Source organism: Centruroides vittatus, unplaced genomic scaffold, assembly GCF_030686945.1.
Source record: "Centruroides vittatus isolate TY-2023 unplaced genomic scaffold, ASM3068694v2 contig_349, whole genome shotgun sequence".
NCBI classification, from domain to species: Eukaryota; Metazoa; Arthropoda; class Arachnida; order Scorpiones; family Buthidae; genus Centruroides; species Centruroides vittatus.
Window position 1 is genome coordinate 385888 of NW_027122172.1, and position 22566 is coordinate 408453.

Sequence of the window (22566 nt, forward strand, 5' to 3'; positions counted from 1 at the left end):
TTAGATTAAAGAATTAATTTTACTGCAGAGTAAAGGCTGTTTGAAGTAGTTTGACTTTGATGTACTTAGATGAATGAAATAAAGAAAAACACAAAAGGTTAAAAAAAACATAGCATTTCTTGATTTAGGTTGAGGATAACAGTGTAAGCACTGAAAAGCCTTAATTGATTAATTAAAGATGAAAGTGTTTATAAAGGAAAGTCATATGATATTCCATAGCTTTGATAACCAAAGTAATTTTTTTTCTCATTTTTTAAATAATAATTATTATAATGTCCAGGAGTATGCTAAGAATATTTGTAACAAGTGTACTAGATTGCATTGAATTATTGTATATGCATCTTGCTCATCATTCTGAATCCAAGACTTCTTTAATGTAGAAGTGAAACGTTGTGTAATGATAAAATATTTCACAGAAAGCTCAATCTCTGAAACATTTTTGTAAAAATATAAATGTTTTATTTCAAAAATCATAAGAAAACTAATGAAATTGCATGATTTTTTAAATGAAAAGACTAAACTAATTTGGACAATTTCACAAATTTCAAAATATAAAAACACTCTTTTTCATTGTCTCAAATCAAAAATCATTTCAGAATATTCCTAATGGAAGCTAAAAATACTGATAATTTATAAATTCATGTGTGCATTCATTTATTTATTATGCCAAAAATGAATACTTTAAGCTTGCAGACAAGTGCAATATGTTCAATAATGGAAACATTAAATTTAAACACAATCTGTCACATCATATAAAACAGTATCAATGTACTGAAATATAAATTATTTTTTTAATTTTTTATTTTTATCAGCTAAATAGTTTATAGAAACAAAATGTGCAATTCTTTGTTACAAAGATTTTCAATCTATAAACTAACAAGGGGACCTTACGGTCTCGGAAATTCAGTTCGGGACGAGACTTCGCAGGTTAGTAGTATACCTCAAGGGTGTCCACCCAGAAAAATTTTAAAGCGCACTAGCCAGAAGATTTCGAAAAAAAAGGCTCTAAAGTTTTAAGTGCAGCTCATATACTGATCAATTTTACAGCATGGCAACGTAGTGAAATGGCTGAGTCTGTAGGGAGGTTTCTTGCCACACTGGTGAGCTGGGTTCAATCCTACTGCTGCCTATTTTTTTTTCTTTTTTTAAAATTGTTTTAAAAATTATACCTTTTAAAATAAAGTTAATAACCTAAAAATATTATTAATTAAATCATAAATAATTCTACTTTATTTATGAAATGACTGTTACAGCTAATTAAAATGTGAATTAAAGATAATATTTTATTTTTAAAAAGTTACATAATTTCAAATGCATTTTTAATGGAGGTAAATTAAAACTTTAATTACCACTGTAACAAATTTTCGGGTAGGGTTTTATTTATATAAAAATTTGTCAATTTTTTATTTTACATACAATCACCAGAATGATAGTTCTTGTTTTCGATGTTTTTATGATAATTATCATTCTGGTGATTGTATGTAAAATAAAAAATTGACAAATTTTTATATAAATAAAACCCTACCCGAAAATTTGTTACAGTGGTAATTAAAGTTTTAATTTACCTCCATTAAAAATGCATTTGAAATTATGTAACTTTTTAAAAATAAAATATTATCTTTAATTCACATTTTAATTAGCTGTAACAGTCATTTCATAAATAAAGTAGAATTATTTATGATTTAATTAATAATATTTTTAGGTTATTAACTTTATTTTAAAAGGTATAATTTTTAAAACAATTTTAAAAAAAGAAAAAAAAATAGGCAGCAGTAGGATTGAACCCAGCTCACCAGTGTGGCAAGAAACCTCTCTACAGACTCAGCCATTTCACTACGTTGCCATGCCGTAAAATTGATCAGTATATGAGCTGCACTTAAAACTTTAGAGCCTTTTTTTTCGGAATCTTCTGGCTAGTGCGCTTTAAAATTTTTCTGGGTGGACACCCTTGAGGTATACTACTAACCTGCGAAGTCTCGTCCCGAACTGAATTTCCGAGACCGTAAGGTCCCCTTGTAAGTACAAAACTTGGAAAATATTTTATATTTATTACCTTAGGCAGAAACAGGATGTCTGTTGGGAACCATGGTGAAAGCATATAGGTGCTCATCACATCTTCTGCCACATATCCATCTCCATTAAGAAATTATAGCTTTCCTTAGCAAATTCTCCATTATGGAAACCTACTTATGTTCAGTAATAAATCTTAAGTGGACTGTTCATAAGAACATGAACAGTCCACTTATGATTTATTAGTGAACATAAATTGTATGTATTTTTTATATGATGTCTTACAAGTTTAATCTAATATCCAATACAAAAGAAAAAACAAGAAATAAAAAACATTTTAAAGCAACAAGCTTCAGGGAAAAAATGAAATAATAGCTTTAAAATACTCAACATTAAGTGGAAAAATCTACTGTCGTTTGCTAAGTACAGGTGATTTTCAAATTAAATGAGGACTACGTTCTAATGTCAAATATTTTAAATTTCACGTAATTTGAACAAAATTTTGACATTTAAACTAATAGTAAACGCCATAGTTGCACTTTATGCACATAAATTCAACCCCACTATACACTACAGACATTAATGAAGGGCATATTATACTAATATACAGTGGTACCTCGGTAAATGTCTGCTTTAGAATACGTCCTTTTCGGACGAAACAAATTTTGCTCGGTATACGACTTAATTCAGTTATACGCACCATCTACGAACAAGCAGCACTATCAATGTACTAGACCAGACTAGACGTTCGCGGTGCCACGGTCTATAACTTTGTTAAATTTCTTCCGATTCTAATTTGTAAGTAAAACTTTATTATTTTTATTAATCATGAATTGCAAAAAAGGCAAATGAAAAGCAACAGAAAACTAAAAAAAATTACTAGAATCACAATGGAACTGAAAAAAAGAGATTGTTGAGAAATACGAAGGTGGCATGCACGTTCGAGATTTAACTGTTGCATACCGTATTCCGAGAACGACGATATCGACAATCGTGAAAAATAAAGACATTAAATGTGCTCAAACAGTGTTTCAATTATTTTACAACTTTATTAATATACCATATCAAGAGGATTTTTTTTTACACGAGAACGGATTAATCGTTTTTACATTACTTCTTACGAGAAAGGTTGGTTTGGTATATGTCCTGTTCGGTATAAGTCCAAACATCAGGAACTGATTAAGGTTGTATACCAAGGTTCCACTGTATATCTCATAGTTTCAATACATAACATTTAAACGGATTAAAATAAAAACAGAATTTTATCTATAGTCATGTTTAGTTACCCATGTTACTTGTTTTTTTTTCTTTCCATTATCTTAAGTTCTTAAAGTTATTTTGTTAAATCTCAACTGCTATCCCAATGCTTTCCAGCTTACTAATTTCCATTAACTATACGGAATTTACAGTGGAACTACATTACATAATTATACCAGAATTATAAACAACAGTTCCAATAAATAAATAAATAAAAATGATTTGTGAATCAAACAATTTTATGAATTTATGTAAATGACATCACTAATGTGTATAAAAGATGACTACAAAGTTAACTGGGTTGCTCAGCTATGAATGGAATCTTGAAGGTGCTGCATTACAAGTTACTGGAGTGCTGCTTAAGACTTGATCCACATGACCAAGCTACTTACGGTCTTATCAAATATTTATCAAGTTTGTGCAATGTACAGTACTATGTGGGAAACCAACTAGATACAGAAGCAATAACAGTATAAATTCACTTTTGAAATTCCAGTAACTCATTTATTTAGAACAAACATTTTTGACCATATTTAAAGCCCTTCTTTGGGTTTAAAGACTTGAGCTCATAATGTAAATGCATGCATTGTTAATACAATGCAGGGGTTACCCTGGAAAAGTTTAAAAAATTGCCAATTATTTCAAGAGTTTTTAATTTTTTTTTGCCACTTCAAATTACTTATCACTAACAATTTTACTAATTATTGCAGGTGCTGGTAGTCTTATCAGTTTGGAGTCCAAAAATCAAAAGTAACATCTTAAATGCTTCATATTTATAAGTGAAAGCTTTTGAATAATTCCAAATAACCTGTGAAGTACTATTTAAGCAAATCTGTTTTGTCATGTCAAAATTTTTCATGCTTTAGTCTACTGAAAAAAGATCAAAGTGAAAAAATGTCACCCCAAATTTTCTGCCAGTCAATAAAAAATCCCCAAACTGGAAACACTGGGCAGCATTGCATGAAAGCTGCCTTTGGTTCTCACCATCACTTCCTGCTTTCCTGTCCAAACTTACTATGCAATGTCATGACATCACTAGGCGTGTGGCACACAGGACTGCCATTGCATAGGAATATGACATTCTGTTATTTTTCTTGAAGAATGCTTTGTGATTCAATTTCACACTGAATTTAAAAATAAGCAAACTATGGGGTTTTTATTGCCAGTATTATATTTTTATCACTACTTTAATCAAAATATCGTCAAGTGGAAATTTTGGCATTATGCACCACAATCCCTACAATGTATGCATTTACATTGTAGGGACTGTGCTGCACCAGGAAAGTTCACTGGAAAGAATATTTTACTAAAGCAAAAGCATACTTGTCTGGACCTATACCAATATTATGAATAGTGTAAGGTTATTTTCTGCTGTGGTCTTTTCCGTTAATCGGGTTAAGATCTCTCTCTGCATTTGCAGAACTCATAGATCTATTTTGTAAATAATTTTAATCCAATACTGACAAGCAGTAATAGTTTATAGTAATGGTTTAGCTAGATGTAATAGTTTAAAAGAACCATCATAAAAGGTTTTTCAGAGATAGTTTGGCTACTTTACAGTTTAAGCTTCTTTTCTTTAAACCCAAATGAGCTTTAGGCTCAAGATATTGAAATTATGTATTTTTGATTTCAATAGTAAAACGCATATTGTAATAAAAATACTACAGTACATCCTGTGAAAATGGTATAAACACTTCATTAGAAACTCTTCTTAAAAAATCAATTTCAATCCAATCATCATCATTATACAAGAATGTAACCAGAAATTTCTTTGGGTCACCTGCATTGCTGATGGCTTACAGAGACTTATTCTAAGTAAGTGGACTAATATGAAAATGCAATCACTAGCAACCAGGGCTTTGGAGTTGGTCGATATTTGAGAACTTTGACTCCTTTTATTATTATTTTGTTTTTAATAAATTGATAATTTATACAGAGTGAGTCATAAGTCTCCATAGAAATGATGAAAGCTGTGACTAATTTCTTTTTCATTTTCAGGAAAGTGAACCAATTGAAAAGAAATGCCACTAACAAAGGAAGAACAGACTGACATTATTCTGTTGCATTATATGATACCATTTGTACAAAAAAAATAAACATTAGTCACCACTTTCACCATTTGTATGGAGACTTATGACTCATCCTGTATATAGGGTTGCCACCTCATAACTTAGTCTTACCCAGAGACGACGATTTAAGAAACCAAAAAAAAAACCTATATGTATACATATACAATTTTTTTATTTATATAAATTAACAATTTTTTCTAGAGCTTTATGAAAAAAGAGCCATCTTGTTCTCACGTGTTGAATAATATTGTCGTATTCTAATTCCAAAAACTCAAAGCATTGTTTTAGTTCTTCAGTTTTTTTAGAGCTAATAGAAAATTCAACATATATTTTTAATACTGTTTTCAACATCGAGAGATAATAACTTACATGCGTGTCTGGCTGCATTACGTATTACGTGACAGTTACAATTACTTTTCAAAATTCACGGATTAAGGTCGGTTAATTTTCTGTAAACAGATTTGTTCTTGCCGTAATTAACAGATGCATTATCTGCAGAATAAGAACTTAAATTTGATAAATCAAGTTTATATTCTTGAAGACAATTCAATAATCTTGTATCAATTGCCTTAGAATTTTCATTTGGACCTTCATAAAAGTCAACAATTCTGTTTTGAATTCCTTTTTCTAAATGAAAATATTGAACTGCAATCGGGAGCATTTTTTTGTTGCCTCTGTTAGATGCATCATTAGCCAAAGAAAACGAAATCACTTTGCCGTTATTGATTCCGAGTTCGTCAAGAACTACTTGAATAGACTTAGGGGCTAGTATGCTGTGCGACTTGAATAATGACGATGTAATATACTTTATTTTCAAGCGAACACAAGATACATAAATATACAGGTCCCAATTCTATTGCATCTCCCTATCGTGTGTAGAGACAAAATATGGTGCAATTACACCAAAAATGAGCCCGCTTAATAACACAGATTCGTGTATACAATTTTCGCATCACGTAATTACACAATTTTTAATCGCACTTAACAACTAACTTAATCCTATATTCTTAACCTACTTAATATTAAGAGAGAAAAAGATTAGAGAATAAGAAGATCTTAGGAAGAAATAAGTTTTTAGGAAAAGGGTACTCGTTGCTCCACGTGTTTCTCACCGATCGCACGTCTTTCTTCTTAGGTGTCTCGGCCAAAAGTGTCTTAACTAATGGAAACTTGCCCCGAGGGCCTCCTGCTCTCTATTATTTCATTCCCCACACCTGGGATAGTTGAGGGTGGGTAGAAGGTTCTCGAAGTCGGTTATTCCACTGGAATAACCGACTTCGAGAACCTTCTTGCACAACCCGGAGAAATATTAATTAAACCCGGAGCCCAGAGATAACTCAGTGAAACCCGGAGTCTCCAGGTCAAACCCGGATAGGTGGCAACCCTACCTGTATATCATGTTTACTTATAATGACTGACTAGTGGTTTAGAAATCTGGAAGAAGAGTGAATACTTTTTCTTGCAGAAATTACAATGATCAGAGGTACACTTTTTAATTTAAATTAAGCTATAAAATATACTGAATGTTTTTCTTAAAAAATATATCTGGTTTAAATATTTTTTTCTAGTAAAAATATAAATTAAACACACCTCTTATTTATAATAAATCAGGGATCATAGAAGAAATCTGCAGTTTATGAATATTTCACAATAACTGGCCAAATTATTGAGTTGGCCAAAAAGTTCATTTGGTTTTCTTGATAAGATGGCTCTAGTAGTGCTTAGTTGGATATCTTGAATAACTTCATTCAAAACAGTTTTATTAGACTGTAATGTGACAACAGTCATATCAGTGTGATTTTAAGTAAAGTTTATCAAAATTGGTAACTTTTTGTTTTGCTAATTTAGTATCAAAGATAGAAGGGAAAATAAGCAACATTTTCAGTATATTATTCTTCATTATTTCAAGAAAGATAAAAATGCAACTAAAACACAAAAAAAAAAATTGTGCAGTGTATAGAGAAGGTGCTGTGACTAACTGAACATGTCAAAAGTGGTTTGCTGGAGATTTCTCACTGGATGATGCTCCACAGTCAGGTAGATCAGATGAAGTTGATAGTGATCAAATTGAGACATTAATTGAGAATAATCAATGTTTTACCATGTGGGAGATAGTCACTTCGTTACAAACCTGTTACTGGTGTGCTTTGTGAAATTACAGTTTATCACAAATGTTTTTGAACGTTTGAGCAGTTCTTCTTCGGGTGAGATCTGATGGAACGCTTCAAAATGGAAAGTGAATCTTTAAATAAATCGAACTCCTGTAGACCGAAATCTGTTGCAACGGGCACATGAATTCTTGCATACATGGCAATTAAGAGTCGGTTTCTATGAGGGTTTTCTATGTTTTTCTATTCAGGCTAACGATAGATTTAATTCCTCCTTCCAGTTGATGCAGGTGGTGCTGCAGCTATCTCTATAAATGGCTATGGCTTATAGCCATTTAAGATGCTCCTGGTGGGGAGTACTGATGACAATCTCGGCCTTGTCAAATTCTGCTTCAATGTCCGGATCAGATGCATACGTGGCAAGGGCAGTAGCGTGTCACCTGTGCTGCAGATCCGTTCGGTGCTCTTGTATACGAATGCTTAATGAGCGTTTTGTAAAACCAATATAAATCAGGTCTTTGTCCTATCTGTTGTCTTTAAGCGGGATGGAGGGATGGAGTAGACGCCAGGAAGTCTGTTACAATCAGGAGAGTCTTTTCTGTTCCAGAGGATGTCGAATATCGTCGGACATCTCCTGTATGCTATCTGCATACGATGTTTGTTGGCGATCTCTGTGTACACCACCTTAATAAAGGAGTTAAAAGTGATCGGGACACATGTTAGGTTGTCAGGATCAATGTTGGTTCTCAGATCCGTGTTGGGTGTGCTAAACGAGCGGTGGTGTCGCTCAACCAAACGGTGCATCAGACTAGGGTACCTGTGTTTGGTTGCTATCTTCTTGATATAAGCTAACTCGGCAGCTAGGGCTTGCAAGGTGGATGAATGGGAAAAGGCCCTTTTAACCAGAGCATTATATGTTGCAGTCTTGTATGAGAATGGGTTGCATGAACCCACGGGTATGTATATAGAAGACGCACTCGGTTTTCAGTATACTGATGTGCAAATGGTGGACCCTTCCAATTTAATGCTTATGTCCAGAAAGTGGACTTCAGTGCTGCTAGTCTGCTCAACCCCTACTGTTAAGCCATACAGATTGTAATTGAAGGCTTGTACGAAGGACAACATGTCTGCCATCTTATTCCACATGATAAAAATGTCGTCTATATATCTCTTATACAAGAGAATGTCCACGAGGAATGATGGAAAGACTTTGCTCTCAGCTGCCTAATGACCATTTTGCATAGGTCTCCGGACACTGGGTTACCCATGGGTACTCCTAGGGTTTGTCGGTTTTTCAAACCCAGTTTTCTGAACAAGTTTACATAATTTGAAAACCAGGTTTTCCGAACTAAAACACTGGTTTTTTGAGCTTAGACTTAAACATAAAAATCAATTATTTGATTAAAAATATCAACATTTTTACACAAAATAGTCTCTAGCATAAAACGGATATATTGCTAAATACTAAGATTCATAAAACTAACTACAAAAACAAAAAAGCATCCAATTCTCCTACAATAAGGAAAAATCTTGCAACAACGAAAAAATGATAGAAAGATCTGTACACTTAAAAAAATGTGTTGTTTTAGCTTTAAATGACATCGAGCTTCTCACACGTAGAATGAAGCAGAATATTGTAAAATTGAAGAGCGCCTTAAAGTTTTAGGACCAATACGTTTAGTAGCTGATGCCCTAGAATAACAAGATTTGCATCTTGTCACCCTACTTATTTACAAGTGAAGGTGTATTTGAATTTTTGTTATGTGAATTTGAAAAATTTGAAAACTGAAATTAGTTCCAAATTGTTACATGCTGTACAGGTACGAATTCAAGAGAGAAGACAAATGGGATTAGTAACTTTGGGATTTCTCCTTTATTTACAAAATCCACAGAACGTTTGAACAAAGTTGTCTAGTGTATTTCTTCCACTAGCTGCAAAATCTGCTATTATTAAGTTATCTGGACAAATATTATTGAGATTATATCCAAATTATTCTACAGAAGATGACTGAGATGATGAAAAAGTGGCAAAGAAGAAAATCAAGCAATAGCTTTAACAAATGCTATGGAAAAATCAATACATAAATATCTTCAAGAACCTGACGAAATTAATTTGTCAAGCCCTAAAACACTAACAATGGACTTTTTAGTATTAGAGAGTAAAAACAGAAGAACAAAAAGTTTAGATTTATTATTTTTTAATACTTTAAAGATGATTAAACCCAACTCAGTAACAAGAGTTTTTTTTTCCTATTTCTAGCAATTTTGTGTGCAAAAAAAGGACACAGTTGAGCAATAGATCTATAGTTGTTCTTCACTTTCTGAAATCATATTTTCTTAGGATAAATAAGAAATAAAATAATATTTTGTAGGCAAGCATTGTTATTCTTTTTCTTTTTGGTTTTATATGGAGTAAATTTTATAGTTTAATGTGATAATCTAGCAATTTCTTTTTTGTTTTGTTTAGACGTCGGACAATTTTATTTTGTTATATTTTGAAATTTTATAAATATTAAATAAATTAAAAAGTTTTAAAAGAAGTTATAAATATTCCTTATCTCCATTTTTTGGGGGAAGTAAATTTTTAAAAATTTGAAAACCGGTTTCATAGAGTAGTTGAGATTCGAAAATCGGTTTCTTAATAAGTTGGTTTTTGTATAAACCCTAGGTACTCCTCTTTTCTGCCTGTAAACAGTACCATTGAAAGCAAAGATAGAATTGTAACAGACGACATGGACCATTTCTAGTACTTGCTGGTGTAGAGTCCAATCCCAAACTAAAGTAAGAAAAAAATCTCTAAGGGAGCAAAAGGCTGGAACAAGCTCAACTGAAGCACACCGGTAACAGGTTGGTAACGAAGTGATGATTTCTCCCCGGTGTTTGGAAGATGGTGAGTTTTCTACATGGCAGATAGCCAACATATTCAAAATATCCAAATCAAACATTGAAAATCATTTGCACCAGCTTGGTTATGTTAATCACTTTGATGTTTGGGTTCCACACAAGATAAATGAAAAACTCTTTAACTATTTCCACATGTGATTCAATACTTAAATGTAATGATCCTGTTTTAAAACAAATAATAGGTGATGAAAACTGGATACTTTACAATAATGTAAAATGGAAGAGATCATGGGGCAAGTGAAATAAACCACCACCCCAACCATGCCAAAGGCTGGTTTTCATGTAAAGAAAGTGGTGATGCATATATGGTGGGAATTAGAGTCCTTTATTACAAGCTCCTTCTGAAAAACTAAATGATTAATTCTGACAAGTACTATTCCCAATTAGACCAACTGAAAGCAACACTCAACAAAAAGCATCTGGAATTAATTAATAGAAAACACATAATCTTCTACAAGACTGTATGTTTCTTTAATGACCAGACAAAAGCTTGGTTGAGAAGTTCTGAATCATCTACCATATTCACATTGCACCTTCAGATTTTTATTTATTTTGCTCTTTACAAAATTCTCTTAAAGGAAAAAACTTCAAATTGCTGGAAGACTGTAAAAGGCGCCTGAAACAGTTCTTTGCTCAAAAAGATAAATAGTTTTGGGCAGTCAGAATTATGAAGTCACCTGAAAGATGGCATAATGTAGTAAAACAAAACAGTGAATGCATTGTTCAATAAATTTATTGGTTAAAATGTAAAGTGTGACTTTAATTTTCATGTAAAAACCAAATAAACTTTTTGGCCAACCCAATAGTTTTTGTAACACCACATGATAATAATGAAAGTGAAACCTGTGAACAAATACTTTTTTCTTACTCAGGAAAAGGAACTAGCACACCAAAGTGTCAAACATGAAATGTCAAATACAACACCATCACCCTAATTTGCTAAAGATCACCACTGATAAAGATAAGCAGAAATAAAAAAAGTGATATTTCTTGAACCTTGGTTGTGAATATGGCCTGTATGCAACTTTGGTCTCTCAGTTGTTACACATAGAAATGGTATTCTTTACATTTTAAAACTGCAATTTTCTGTTTTCGGAAACTTTATTCAAACAATTACCGTATATTTCCGCAGATAAGACGAGATATAAATTTTTGTTAAAGTTTATGGTTTTAGCATACATCTGTCCTACAAGACGACCACCAAACTATCAACGGCCTATGAATTCAGTTTAGATTGGCAATCATCACTTGGATAATAATACTGTATAGTGTATACAGAATTATGTCCTATTTGTAATTTTTCAAATGAACAAATTTTATTTTCTTGCATCTTGCACCGCCTTGCGATTGTTGCAAACATTCGCAGTGATTTGGGAATTTGGGTAATGACCTTGACTATTCATAAAAACATCATACAAACTATTCTGTTTTGTGGACATACTCTACTCTCTACTAGTAAATAATTACGGTTTGTCCATTTTTTTAATAATGGTTTTCATTTATATAAATTTCAATCTAATTTTTTTTGTATTTGTCCTATAAGACAACCCCGGATTTTGGGGGCCTTGTTTTATGATTAAAGTATCATCTTATCTGCAAAACTATACAGTATAATAAATCATCAAATACATAAATAAGAAAGACTTTCAGGAATAAAATTTTTTATTTAAAATTTCTTATGAAGAACTAATGTTCTTTTTATAAATAAACAACAACTAACCTGTTATATATAAAGACCAACAACTGCCGAATTATCGGGCTAGCAAATGGCTAATGGAATATTAATAATTTAAGTAAATTTGTTACTAGAGTTAGGCGTTAGGCGCCATCTCTTGCTAAATTTAATAATTAGAATTTTAATTAAATAATTTAAATAAATTTAGGCCTAACTGGAAGAAAAGAATCGGCCCGAAGCGGGACTCGAACCCGCAACTTCTGCTATCCGTGCAGACACGTTACCAGTTACGTTACCCGGACCTTCGGTCCGATCTCCCCTTCCAGTTGATATAAGATTACCGTACGACCATCGACGGTCATCTTATATCAACTGGAAGGGGAGATCGGACCGAAGGTCCGGGTAGCGTAACTGGTAACGTGTCTGCACGGATAGCAGAAGTTGCGGGTTCGAGTCCCGCTTTGGGCCGATTCTTTTCTTCCAGTTAGGCCTAAATTTATTTAAATTATTTAATTAAAATTCTAATTATTAAATTTAGCAAGAGATGGCGCCTAACGCCTAACTCTAGTAACAAATTTACTTAAATTATTAATATTCCATTAGCCATTTGCTAGCCCGATGATGTTCTTTTTAAGTATTGTACAGTAAGACCCCCCCTTAATGCTGCCTTGATTAATGCTGATTTAATATAACGTGGCCTGCTCAAAGCCTAAAAAATGCTCAAAATTTACGCTGATTGAAATTATCATGGCATTTCCTTGATTCGTATATAATATGATTATTCCCAAACACAAATCAATCAGCAGAAGGTGGCAATTCGTACTTTCCTTAAATCTATGTTTGTTTGGTGCAATTTTAGAAAAAATATAACATCATGGATTCCATAGACAATATTGACTTCACTTGGCAAGAACAAACTGAGAAATGCATAAATAGAGTGTGGAAGAAGTTATGGCTGAAGGTATCCAAGAATTCTCAACGAAAAGAGCCTATCGCTGTATCGTTAGGTTAACCAAATTGTCAACCTAATCGATACAGGACTAAGAGATGTAGACGAGCAGGATATTGAGGAGTTACTGCAGGTTTCTGGTGGAAGCCTTACTAACGACAACCGTCAAGAACTGGCAGAACAAGGAATTCATCTAAAACTGGAAAATAGAGATTCCATAAACAAAGAACCAAAAGAATTTCTCTACAGATTTCCTTAGTAAATGTATGGTAACGATAACCAAAATCGTTGATCAAATTATAGTGAATGATACAGATTTTGAAAGGAGTGCAAAAGCAAGATGAGGCGTTTTGGATGCGATCTCTTGCTACCGACATTTGCTTAAGGAAAGAAGGAAAGCAACAAATGAAACTACATGACTTTATGGCAAAAAACAAGAATTTCAAAAAAGCCAGGACCTTTAACACAAAAAATGAACTTTACATTTTTGTGTGCATATGTTTGTTATTTAACATATATTATTATGCAAATTAATATAAAAATAATTTAAAATTATAGTAAAATTTGTTTATTTTTGGTCGTGTGTTCCCCTTTCCCTATTTACTCTATTTAAAATGACCTCGTTTAACGCCGTTTCGATTAGCACGCTGTTGTCTAGGAATGCATCTCCCACGTTAAGTGGGGTCTTACTGTACTATACATTTACCTTAAATATAAAACTATAAAATATATAGCACTTTTATAGAAAATAAAAATGCTACAGATTCATGTTTACAAAAAAGATTTTTAAATCTCCTGAAAAAATAGCTAAGAAGTGCCTGAAATTTTGATTATGCAAAAAAAAAAAAAAACCTGATAAATTTATTTTGTTAAAACTGTTCTGAACACAATATTGAATTCTGATCATTAAGCAGATGGAACACTGATGTTAACAGTTATTACTTAGTACACTATGTAGATACTTTAAAGCAGGAATGAGCAACACGCGGCCCGTTAAACATGTTTATGCGGCCCGCCAAGCATTTCTAAAATTGAATTTATTTTATCGACTTTCTCCCATCAATATATTGTTAAAAAATTAATTATAATAAAATGGTAGTACATACTAAACCAAAACAATTTTTTGTTACGAGTTACTCACTTGTCGGCGACTTGTTCAAACATGCAATACGAACGCGCCGCGTCTGTGCTTGTTTGTGTTTGCTTCTGTCACACAATCAGTCAGACTGGTAAGCTGTTAACTAGCAATTTTGGCAATTCTTGTGTTTCTTGAAAGGCGTGAGTGCAATATTGTTGTCAAAAAGGTAATATTAGAAATTTTTTTTTTATTCAAAATTAAGTTTTCCTACAAATTTTTTTAACTTTCAAATTTTTAATCCATAATAGCGTGTCGAAAAAGCAAACAAAAAAACGGAAGGTTGCGGATGAGCGCAGGCATTTCCAAGAAAAGTGGAAATTTGATTATTTTTTCACTTTTGTCAAAGATAAAGCTGTATGCTTAATACGCTCAGTGACTGCGTCGACATTAAAAGAATATAACATAAAAAGGCATTACGATACAAAACATGAACAACAATATAAAAACTTAACAGGACAACTCCGAATAGATAAGTTTAATCAAATGGAGAAAAACTTGGGAAACCAACAGGCTATTTTTAAAAATCAAGCTATTTTATCAAATACGGCAGTAAAGGCTAGTTTTGTTATCAGTCAAATACGGGCAAAAAAAATGAAACCCTTTGCGGATGGAGAGATGATAAAAGAATGTCTGACTGCTGTTGCAGAAATAGCATTTCCCGATAAAATAAATATTATTTCAAACATTAGTTTATCAAGATTCACCATTGCAAGGAGAATTGAAGACTCGTCCGAGAACATAGCAACAACGCTTCGTGAACGCATTGCAAAATTCGAATACTGTTCTTTGGCACTCGATGAGAGTTGCGATATTAGCGATACGGCACAACTGGCTATATTTTTACGTGGTATCGACACCAAATTTAATATTACCGAAGAATTGTGTTCACTGATTCCAATGCGAGGGACTACAACCGGCAAAGACCTGTACGATGAACTAAAGTCTGTGTTCGAAAAATTTTCATTTCATTAGAAAAGATTATTGGTATATCGACGGATGAAGCACGAGCAATGTCGAGCACGGAGGTAGGAGTATCGGGAAGGCTATTTCAAGACATTAAGAAGGTCGCAGGAAGGGAAATATTCGTTAACCACCGCATAATTCACCAGGGAAATTTGTGTGCGAAAAGATTGAGTTTGCCAAATGTCACAGTACCAATAATTAAACTAATCAATTTTATAAAGTCACGCGCGTTAGATCACCACGAATTTAAAGAATTCCTGAAAGATTTAGAAACTGAATATGGCGACGTGGTTTTTAATACCAAAGTACGTTGGCTTAGTAAAGGTGCAATGCTAAAAAGAGTATACAACTTAAAAAGCGAAATACAATTGTTCTTGGATATGAAGGGATAATTGATGTGCGATTTTGGGTTTCTTATCGACATGACTCAGCATCTCAATGATCTTAATGTGGAACTTCAAGGCAAAGGACAGTTTATTCACAATTTGTATGATAAAATTCGGGGCTTTGAGTGCAAATTAAAATTGTGGAAACAGCATCTTTTGCAGAATAATGTGTCTCACTTTCCACATTTAGAAAAAGGAAACGTTACTACTTCTCAAAAATACGCACAATATATAGACATTTTAATCAACGAATTTCAATTACGATTCCAAATGTTCAAAGCTGAGAAGACAGCGTTTCCACGAAAATGTTTTCCTCGCCATTTAATATCGATGTGGATACAGTTCCCGAAGACTTTCAAATGGAAGTGATTGACATGCAGAATAATACCGATTTAAAAAATGTATTTTTCTCAGTAAACATCGAAAATTTTTATAAATCTTACGTGAGCCCTGAGAAATTTCCACTTTTGACGAAAAATGCAAAGCAAATGATGTCTCTGTTCGGAAGTACGTATGTTTGCGAACAATTATTTTCAACCATGAAATTAATGAAAAATGACCACCGATCGAGACTGAGTGATGCACGATTAGAAAGCTGCGAACGTGTAGCTACCTCATCAATTCCAGCTGATATTGATCAGCCTGTATGGAAAAAACACTGCCAAATTTCTCATTAAAAATTTCAAGTAAATTCGTTTTTCTGTTCTTTTCTTGTTTGTTTTTTATTTTGCATTAAAATTTGTATATGAAATCTTTACTTTTTTTAAATTTTATATTTTTTTATTCTAATGTCTATTATAAATAAAGTTTTGTAAATTATTAATAAGTGTCACTTTATGTGCGGCCCGCCAAAAAATTTTAAAATTTAAATTGGCCCGTTAATTAAAAAAGTTGCTCACCCCTGCTTTAAAGTAAAGAGAACAGTCAACATTGACTATTAACTAGGATTTTCTTGACTTAAGTAGTTTAGCATACATGGGAAGTTAGTTCATTTAGAACATATATAGAGGTCCTAAATGAAATATATATTGGTTAGTACATATGTATATATGTAAACTTTTTTTTTTTTTTTTTAACTAAAAGTCCACTATATTTTATTTTTGTAAGGTTTGCAGCAAGTCACAAAAATAAGTTTTGTGACATACTGCAAATTTATATATTGCAAACACAATAATAATGAATCTTGTATTTGTACCTGAAATCTATATTGTTTTTTTTCTGATATCAACTGTTATATACACTATAATAGTTTGACAAAGCATTCTTTGAACATTAACAAAGAAACACTCATGGAGTGCTTATTTGAAAATGTCCACACTTTTGAATTTTACAGTTAGTCTAATCATCATGAAATTTGAACTTCAAAACTCCATTTAAATTACACAGGCTATATACGCATTTTAAAAAATAGATATAAAATTCACAACGTAAATAAAAATATTTATATATAAAAACAAAGATTCTTAAATTTGAAAATAATCCCTATTAAACTAATTTAAAATTAGGGCAATGTAATAGATAAATTTTCATCTGATGCAATTTAAGATAACAAAACATTCCTTCTCAAAAATTTCCCAATAAAGATATTTACAATGTATTTTCTTTGTTGTAATTAAATTTTTGAATAACTTTGCTACAAACCAGGGCTGTGGAGTCAGAGTTGGAGTCGTGGAGTTTGGTGTTTTAGTTGGAGTCATCAAAAATTCCTCGATGACTTTTTCAATGTGTTATATAAAAAACAAAAAAGTATTTGAATTGTGTCACATTTGACCCTCCAAGATTTTTTTCAAATCTATGAGTTTGGAAATCTCCCGAACCCAAAAAAAATCTCAAATAAAGGGAAAAATTGCACGTATGTTGGCATTTAATTTGTTTGATTTCTTTATTCTGTTCTGAAATATTAAACAATAACTCGGAATGAGTAAAGTTTAAGAAACAAAATTTGGCACAATAGCATGTGTATAAAAAGCATTATTGCTATTAAATTTTGGTTCTTTATTACAGGTCGACAGGGTAGAGATATAGAAGGGGTCACGTGTCATATCTCCAGTGGGGTTGGACTTAATGAATATTTTACTTGTTATTAGCATTCACAATTTTATAATATAATCAAGATAGGTTAATAATAATAATAATAATTAGCTCAGAGTTCAAACAGTTAAGAGTTGAAAGTTGTAATTTTGTACACAGGATACAAAATAAGAATGTACACTAAGATGGGATTTTTCGAAATTTCTCTCACTGGGGAAGATGGAGAGGTTAAATATTACCTCAAAGAACTCCATTTTTACTGTACTTTTTTAGATGCCATTTTTTGTGAAAAATTGAAAATACTTTTAGACCCATCTAAAAATTCTCTAATTAGTCTCATAAGAGGGGCAACTTAATTCTTGCACCCAGTGAAAATGGGTAAGATCAGCGATAACGTAATAATCATAATCTGCGTTATCGTCACTTTTTGCCCAAGCAACATCTGGCTCATCCGCTATTTTTTTTTTTATAAAATTCATTTCTACCCTAAAAATTAAGCTTGAATTCTAATATGAGTACAGGCAGAAAAGAAAATCTTACAAAATTTTAAGATGATATTTACTATGCACTGGAAAAAATAAATCACATTGACCACTCTAAGTTTGGATGTTAAAACTGCAATACTTCACTATCCAGACATTATCCAAGACACAGCATTGATTGTCACAGCACTGCCACCATAGTTGATGGCAATGCTGTATCTTAAATCAGTTTCAGTAGAGTGTTTATTTTCTGCTCTTAAAATTATTAAACATGATTTAAGAGCTTCAGTGAATGCTGACTTAATAGAAATTATTTTTTTTTTGTAAGGAGTAATTCAGTTTATAACAGGTGAAAAATAATAAATTAATCAACATGGCAAAATAAGCAACTTTTTTCTTTACCAGTCTAAATGTTATATTTCTCATTCTTGACTTAGTTTAATATATCTGTGTACTTATATATTACCCAATGTATTCATATGTTTAATTAGTTTTTTAAAATTGTTTTATTTTGCATTTTTTTAAAATAATCAGAATCATCGTCATTACTACTTTTCCAGCTGGAAAGGATAAGAATGACGATCAGTCAAAAAATGACTTTTCCAGATTTTTACTCTTGGACTCAGGTTGAAACGTAGAGAAGTGCAAAAGCATTCCAGATTTTTTCTGTACGCAAAGATGTTAAAATGTATACCAACCGATTTAGTTCAACTATTTTGAAGCTTAATTCCTGTGTTACACCATCCGACTCCAATTCAAAATCGTGCCTCCCATACAATCTAACATTTGTACATACATAAAAAAATCTGAATCTTTTGCATATCTCGACATTTCAAGGTGTCCCGAGTCCAAAAATGCAAAAATTCGGAGTGGGATCATTTTTTGACCAATCGCTACACTTTTCCTCTGTTATATATAACAGCCGGAAAAATAAAAATTGTCAAATACATATTATATATTAGAAGTGTTGAACACGAGAACGTGTTAGTAACAATCACATGGCTTTTTCCACCTTTATTTAGTTGATTCTCCTCTTGGTGGTATTCACCGTTTCGATAATGAAGGTTTCACAACAAATTATTTATATATTGATTATGTTATTACTTGGAGGAGTATTTTAGCTTTGAAATAAAAAAGTTTCTACATTCTATCTCTATTAGAACTATACTGAAGCTTATATTCTGAGGTCACATAATGACGTCAGAATTTTCGGGCCTATTTTGTTAACAAGTCCGCCCCCGATCGGAGTCAAAGTTGTGTAAAAACCTACCGACTTCACAGCCCTGTTACAAACTTTAATTTTCATCTACATTGTAAATATTGTTGGCTTTTCCCAATCAATGCAAGATATCTGTTTGCAGTGCTGGATCAATCACTAGGGATGTGAAGCATACAGACAACTAGAGTCTCGGGTTCCCGAAATTGAAAAAATAACAAAATAAAGCAGTTTTCCAATTATAGCTGTGTATCGTAATTTATAAATAATTCTATAGCTACAATTAGATGTTATTAGTTTATGACGATGTAAAATTATCTAGACTGTCTACTTGAATAATAAACTTCTAGCAATGGATCATAGATATGAAAACATTTCAATTAACCTAAATGTAAAATTTATACAAATATATATAACTAGTTTGATGCTGAAATTTAACATTTTATAAATAAAAAAAACTGATTCATCTAAATTCTCCTCAATTTATTATTTAAATTTGCTAAGTAGGCCTACTCTTTCAGACTAATGCTGATTAAGATTTAATTTACAGAAAATTCTTTTAAGCATTTATTAATATCACATATTTTCCATCAAATTGCAATAAATTAGCTTTAGGTCTTAATATCTATTTAAAATTAATGACCATGAGATATTTTTAACTAAGAAATGCATTAAATCAATTCTTTTCCCAGTGGTAATTTAGGAATATTTTAGAAAATTCATCACTGAGAAAACAATTAGAAATAATAGACAAAAATTTCCATCTGGTTGAATTTATTCAAACTGCAAAAAATCTGTAACCAAAATTTTTATTTCATACTAAAAATAAAAACAAATTCTAAAATTTTCTCTAGTTTTTCCCCAATACTTGAACATAAATTTGTTCTTATGAACATTATTCATTGATTATGATTAAAGATCAATGTATTGATGTAAAAACCCAGTAATTTTCGGTGAATTATGATAAAAGTATTATCCGAATAGTTAATTTTTTCTTTACACGTACAGAGAATAGCTACGTAGAAACTCGAGGTTACGAATTAATAAAACTTAACATCGTGTCGTATATTAACTCGAAAAGCTTACGAGACGTGGGCAAAATTTTCGGGAGCATATTATTTGGTGTCATCCAGATATATACACACTTTACAAATCTGATAAATTCTTTACGAAACACAAAAAAAAATATTTCGACGTCGGATATTTATTTTTTAAGCCGAGTCTCGGAATGCACGCCGGACGAAATTTGCATTTGGCACGCGTGCCCGACCGGCGACGTCGTCCGGCATTATATATTAAATTATACGTATAAAGAGAATCGTTTTCGCCGACAACCCGTTTAACTTACGTTAATTCTAAATAGATAAATTTTTTACCTCTCGAACATACTTCGCTCGTACTTTCGGATTCTTCCGGATTCTTTTTAGTATTATTATTCGTCATTAATTCGTTTCCCAAATTTTCTTTCATCTGTTTGGCATTCTTTTTTTCCGTGGAACCACGAACGCTCACCAGTCCGCAATTATCGTCGTCGGTATTAGAAGGCAGTGGCATCTGTTGTAATTCTTCTATAGCTGCCGATATGGCAAGATTCACGAACTTATCGTTATCGACGAGCGGTTCGACAGATCCAAATTGAGATTTCAAGTTATTATATATTGTTTGGTACGCATAAAGATTAATTCCACTTTCTTTTAAGCCGTCCAAACAAAAAAATAAACAATGCTTATTTTCTTTATACAACGGTTCTACGGCAAAATGTTCTTCGATAAAAGAACGATCCAGAGAGTGCCAATTTATGAAAGTGAGTAGGGTCCTCATGTCGCTCTCCCGTCGGGTAATGTCGCAACTGACCCATCTGGTAATAAACCTCATCAACGTGGCCTGCGGCACGTACCAACTCTTACTCGAAAGAAAAGATTCGACTTTAAAAAGCGGATATTCCAACATCTCTTCCTGTTCCATCACAGTATTTATGTTTCTCTGAATAAAAATGGTCACGTTATCTATAAGAGACACCATATTGTATTTCTCGGCCATTTCTTTAACGGACAAACAATTAGTAACGTCTAGGTAACGTTCTAGATATTCGGCACAGTAATTTTTCAGCTTGAGGATCAAGAAATGATTAGCGAGACGTAGCAATTCTTCTACGTTACTTCTGTCTATCATTACCGTACCTGTATACATATAATTGAGCAGCAATTGAAAGGCCTCGTGACTGCGACAGCTAACGGTTAACTGCTCCTTAACAATTTTATGCATCTTGAGCACAGAATCAAAATACGGGCTACAAGCAGCAAGAACATTGCGATGAGCCTTGAATTCTTTGCCTTTAACATGAAAAGTAACATCGCAGAATCTTCCATTTTCTCTCTGAATTCTCAATTTATCCAAAATTAAAGAACCTTGATGATTTTCGGTGAAGTTCATGGAATTGTTTGGCATAAGTACAGAGAATGCCATTTTTTAGATCTAAATTAATTAATTTTTTAATGAGAAAGATTAATAATTAGAATAAATCGTTCAAATTACATTTGTTTCGATTAGAACGAAACGAGTCCTAAAAACTCAATGGTCAAGCAAACGTCAGGCCAAGTAAACACGACTTTGAAATTCAAATTCATTTTACTAAACATATAAAGTAACACATTTACTAAATACTTATTAAATTCCAATTAATATAACTCGCACAATTCTTTTAAAATTTCCCAATTTTCCACAATATTTTTTTTAATAAACCAAAACTTTGTGATTAAAGGCGTCTCCTTCTCAAGACATAAAAAAAAGAAACCGATTTTCTGCTAAAGCGCCACCTCACATTTATTCTTTACAATTAACAAAATATATATGTACGTTTTTCTTTCTCAAACACATTTAAAATGTAGTTTAAATTTTTTATTATTTTTATACACGAGCTTGTTATTAATATTTAAACAATTGTATTTTTCATCTAGATCTAGATCAGGGGTCGGCAACGCGACGTCCGCGGTGAGATTTTTATGCGCCCTCACTATATTAGTGAGGGCGCATAAAAATAATTTGAGAGTTATACACATAATGAGCCCAATAACCATATCGCCCGTATCCCGTATATAAGACAATATAATCGCGCAAGCGCAGCGTCAGCAAATAGCAATCGAGGACATACACTCGCTCAGGGCCGGATCATCGCATAGACAAATGAGACAAATGTCTAGGGCCGGGTCAAACTGTCTATTTTGAAAAAATTTGTAAATAAGATAGTTTACTTTTCTGTATATAATAAGCAAATAAACAAAAATATATTGCTTTTTATATGGTTATTGTGAATTCTAAAATCTAAAGAGAATGTGTTCTTATGTTTCTTCTTGTGGGAGAGGGAGGGGGCCGGGTAAG

General features: G+C 32.3%; 1 protein-coding gene across 1 annotated transcript in view; it reads right to left on the reverse strand.

Annotated features, from left to right (window-relative positions):
* LOC136974382 (uncharacterized) overlaps positions 1-21984 on the reverse strand; it is a 37877-nt gene extending 15893 nt beyond the window's left edge. Inside the window, exon 1 of the mRNA XM_067269238.1 lies at positions 20565-21984. Within this exon, the coding sequence (XP_067125339.1) occupies positions 20565-21654 (1090 nt within the window). The 5' untranslated portion in view covers positions 21655-21984. The remainder of the gene's footprint in view (positions 1-20564) is intronic.
* Positions 21985-22566: the final 582 nt, after the last annotated feature.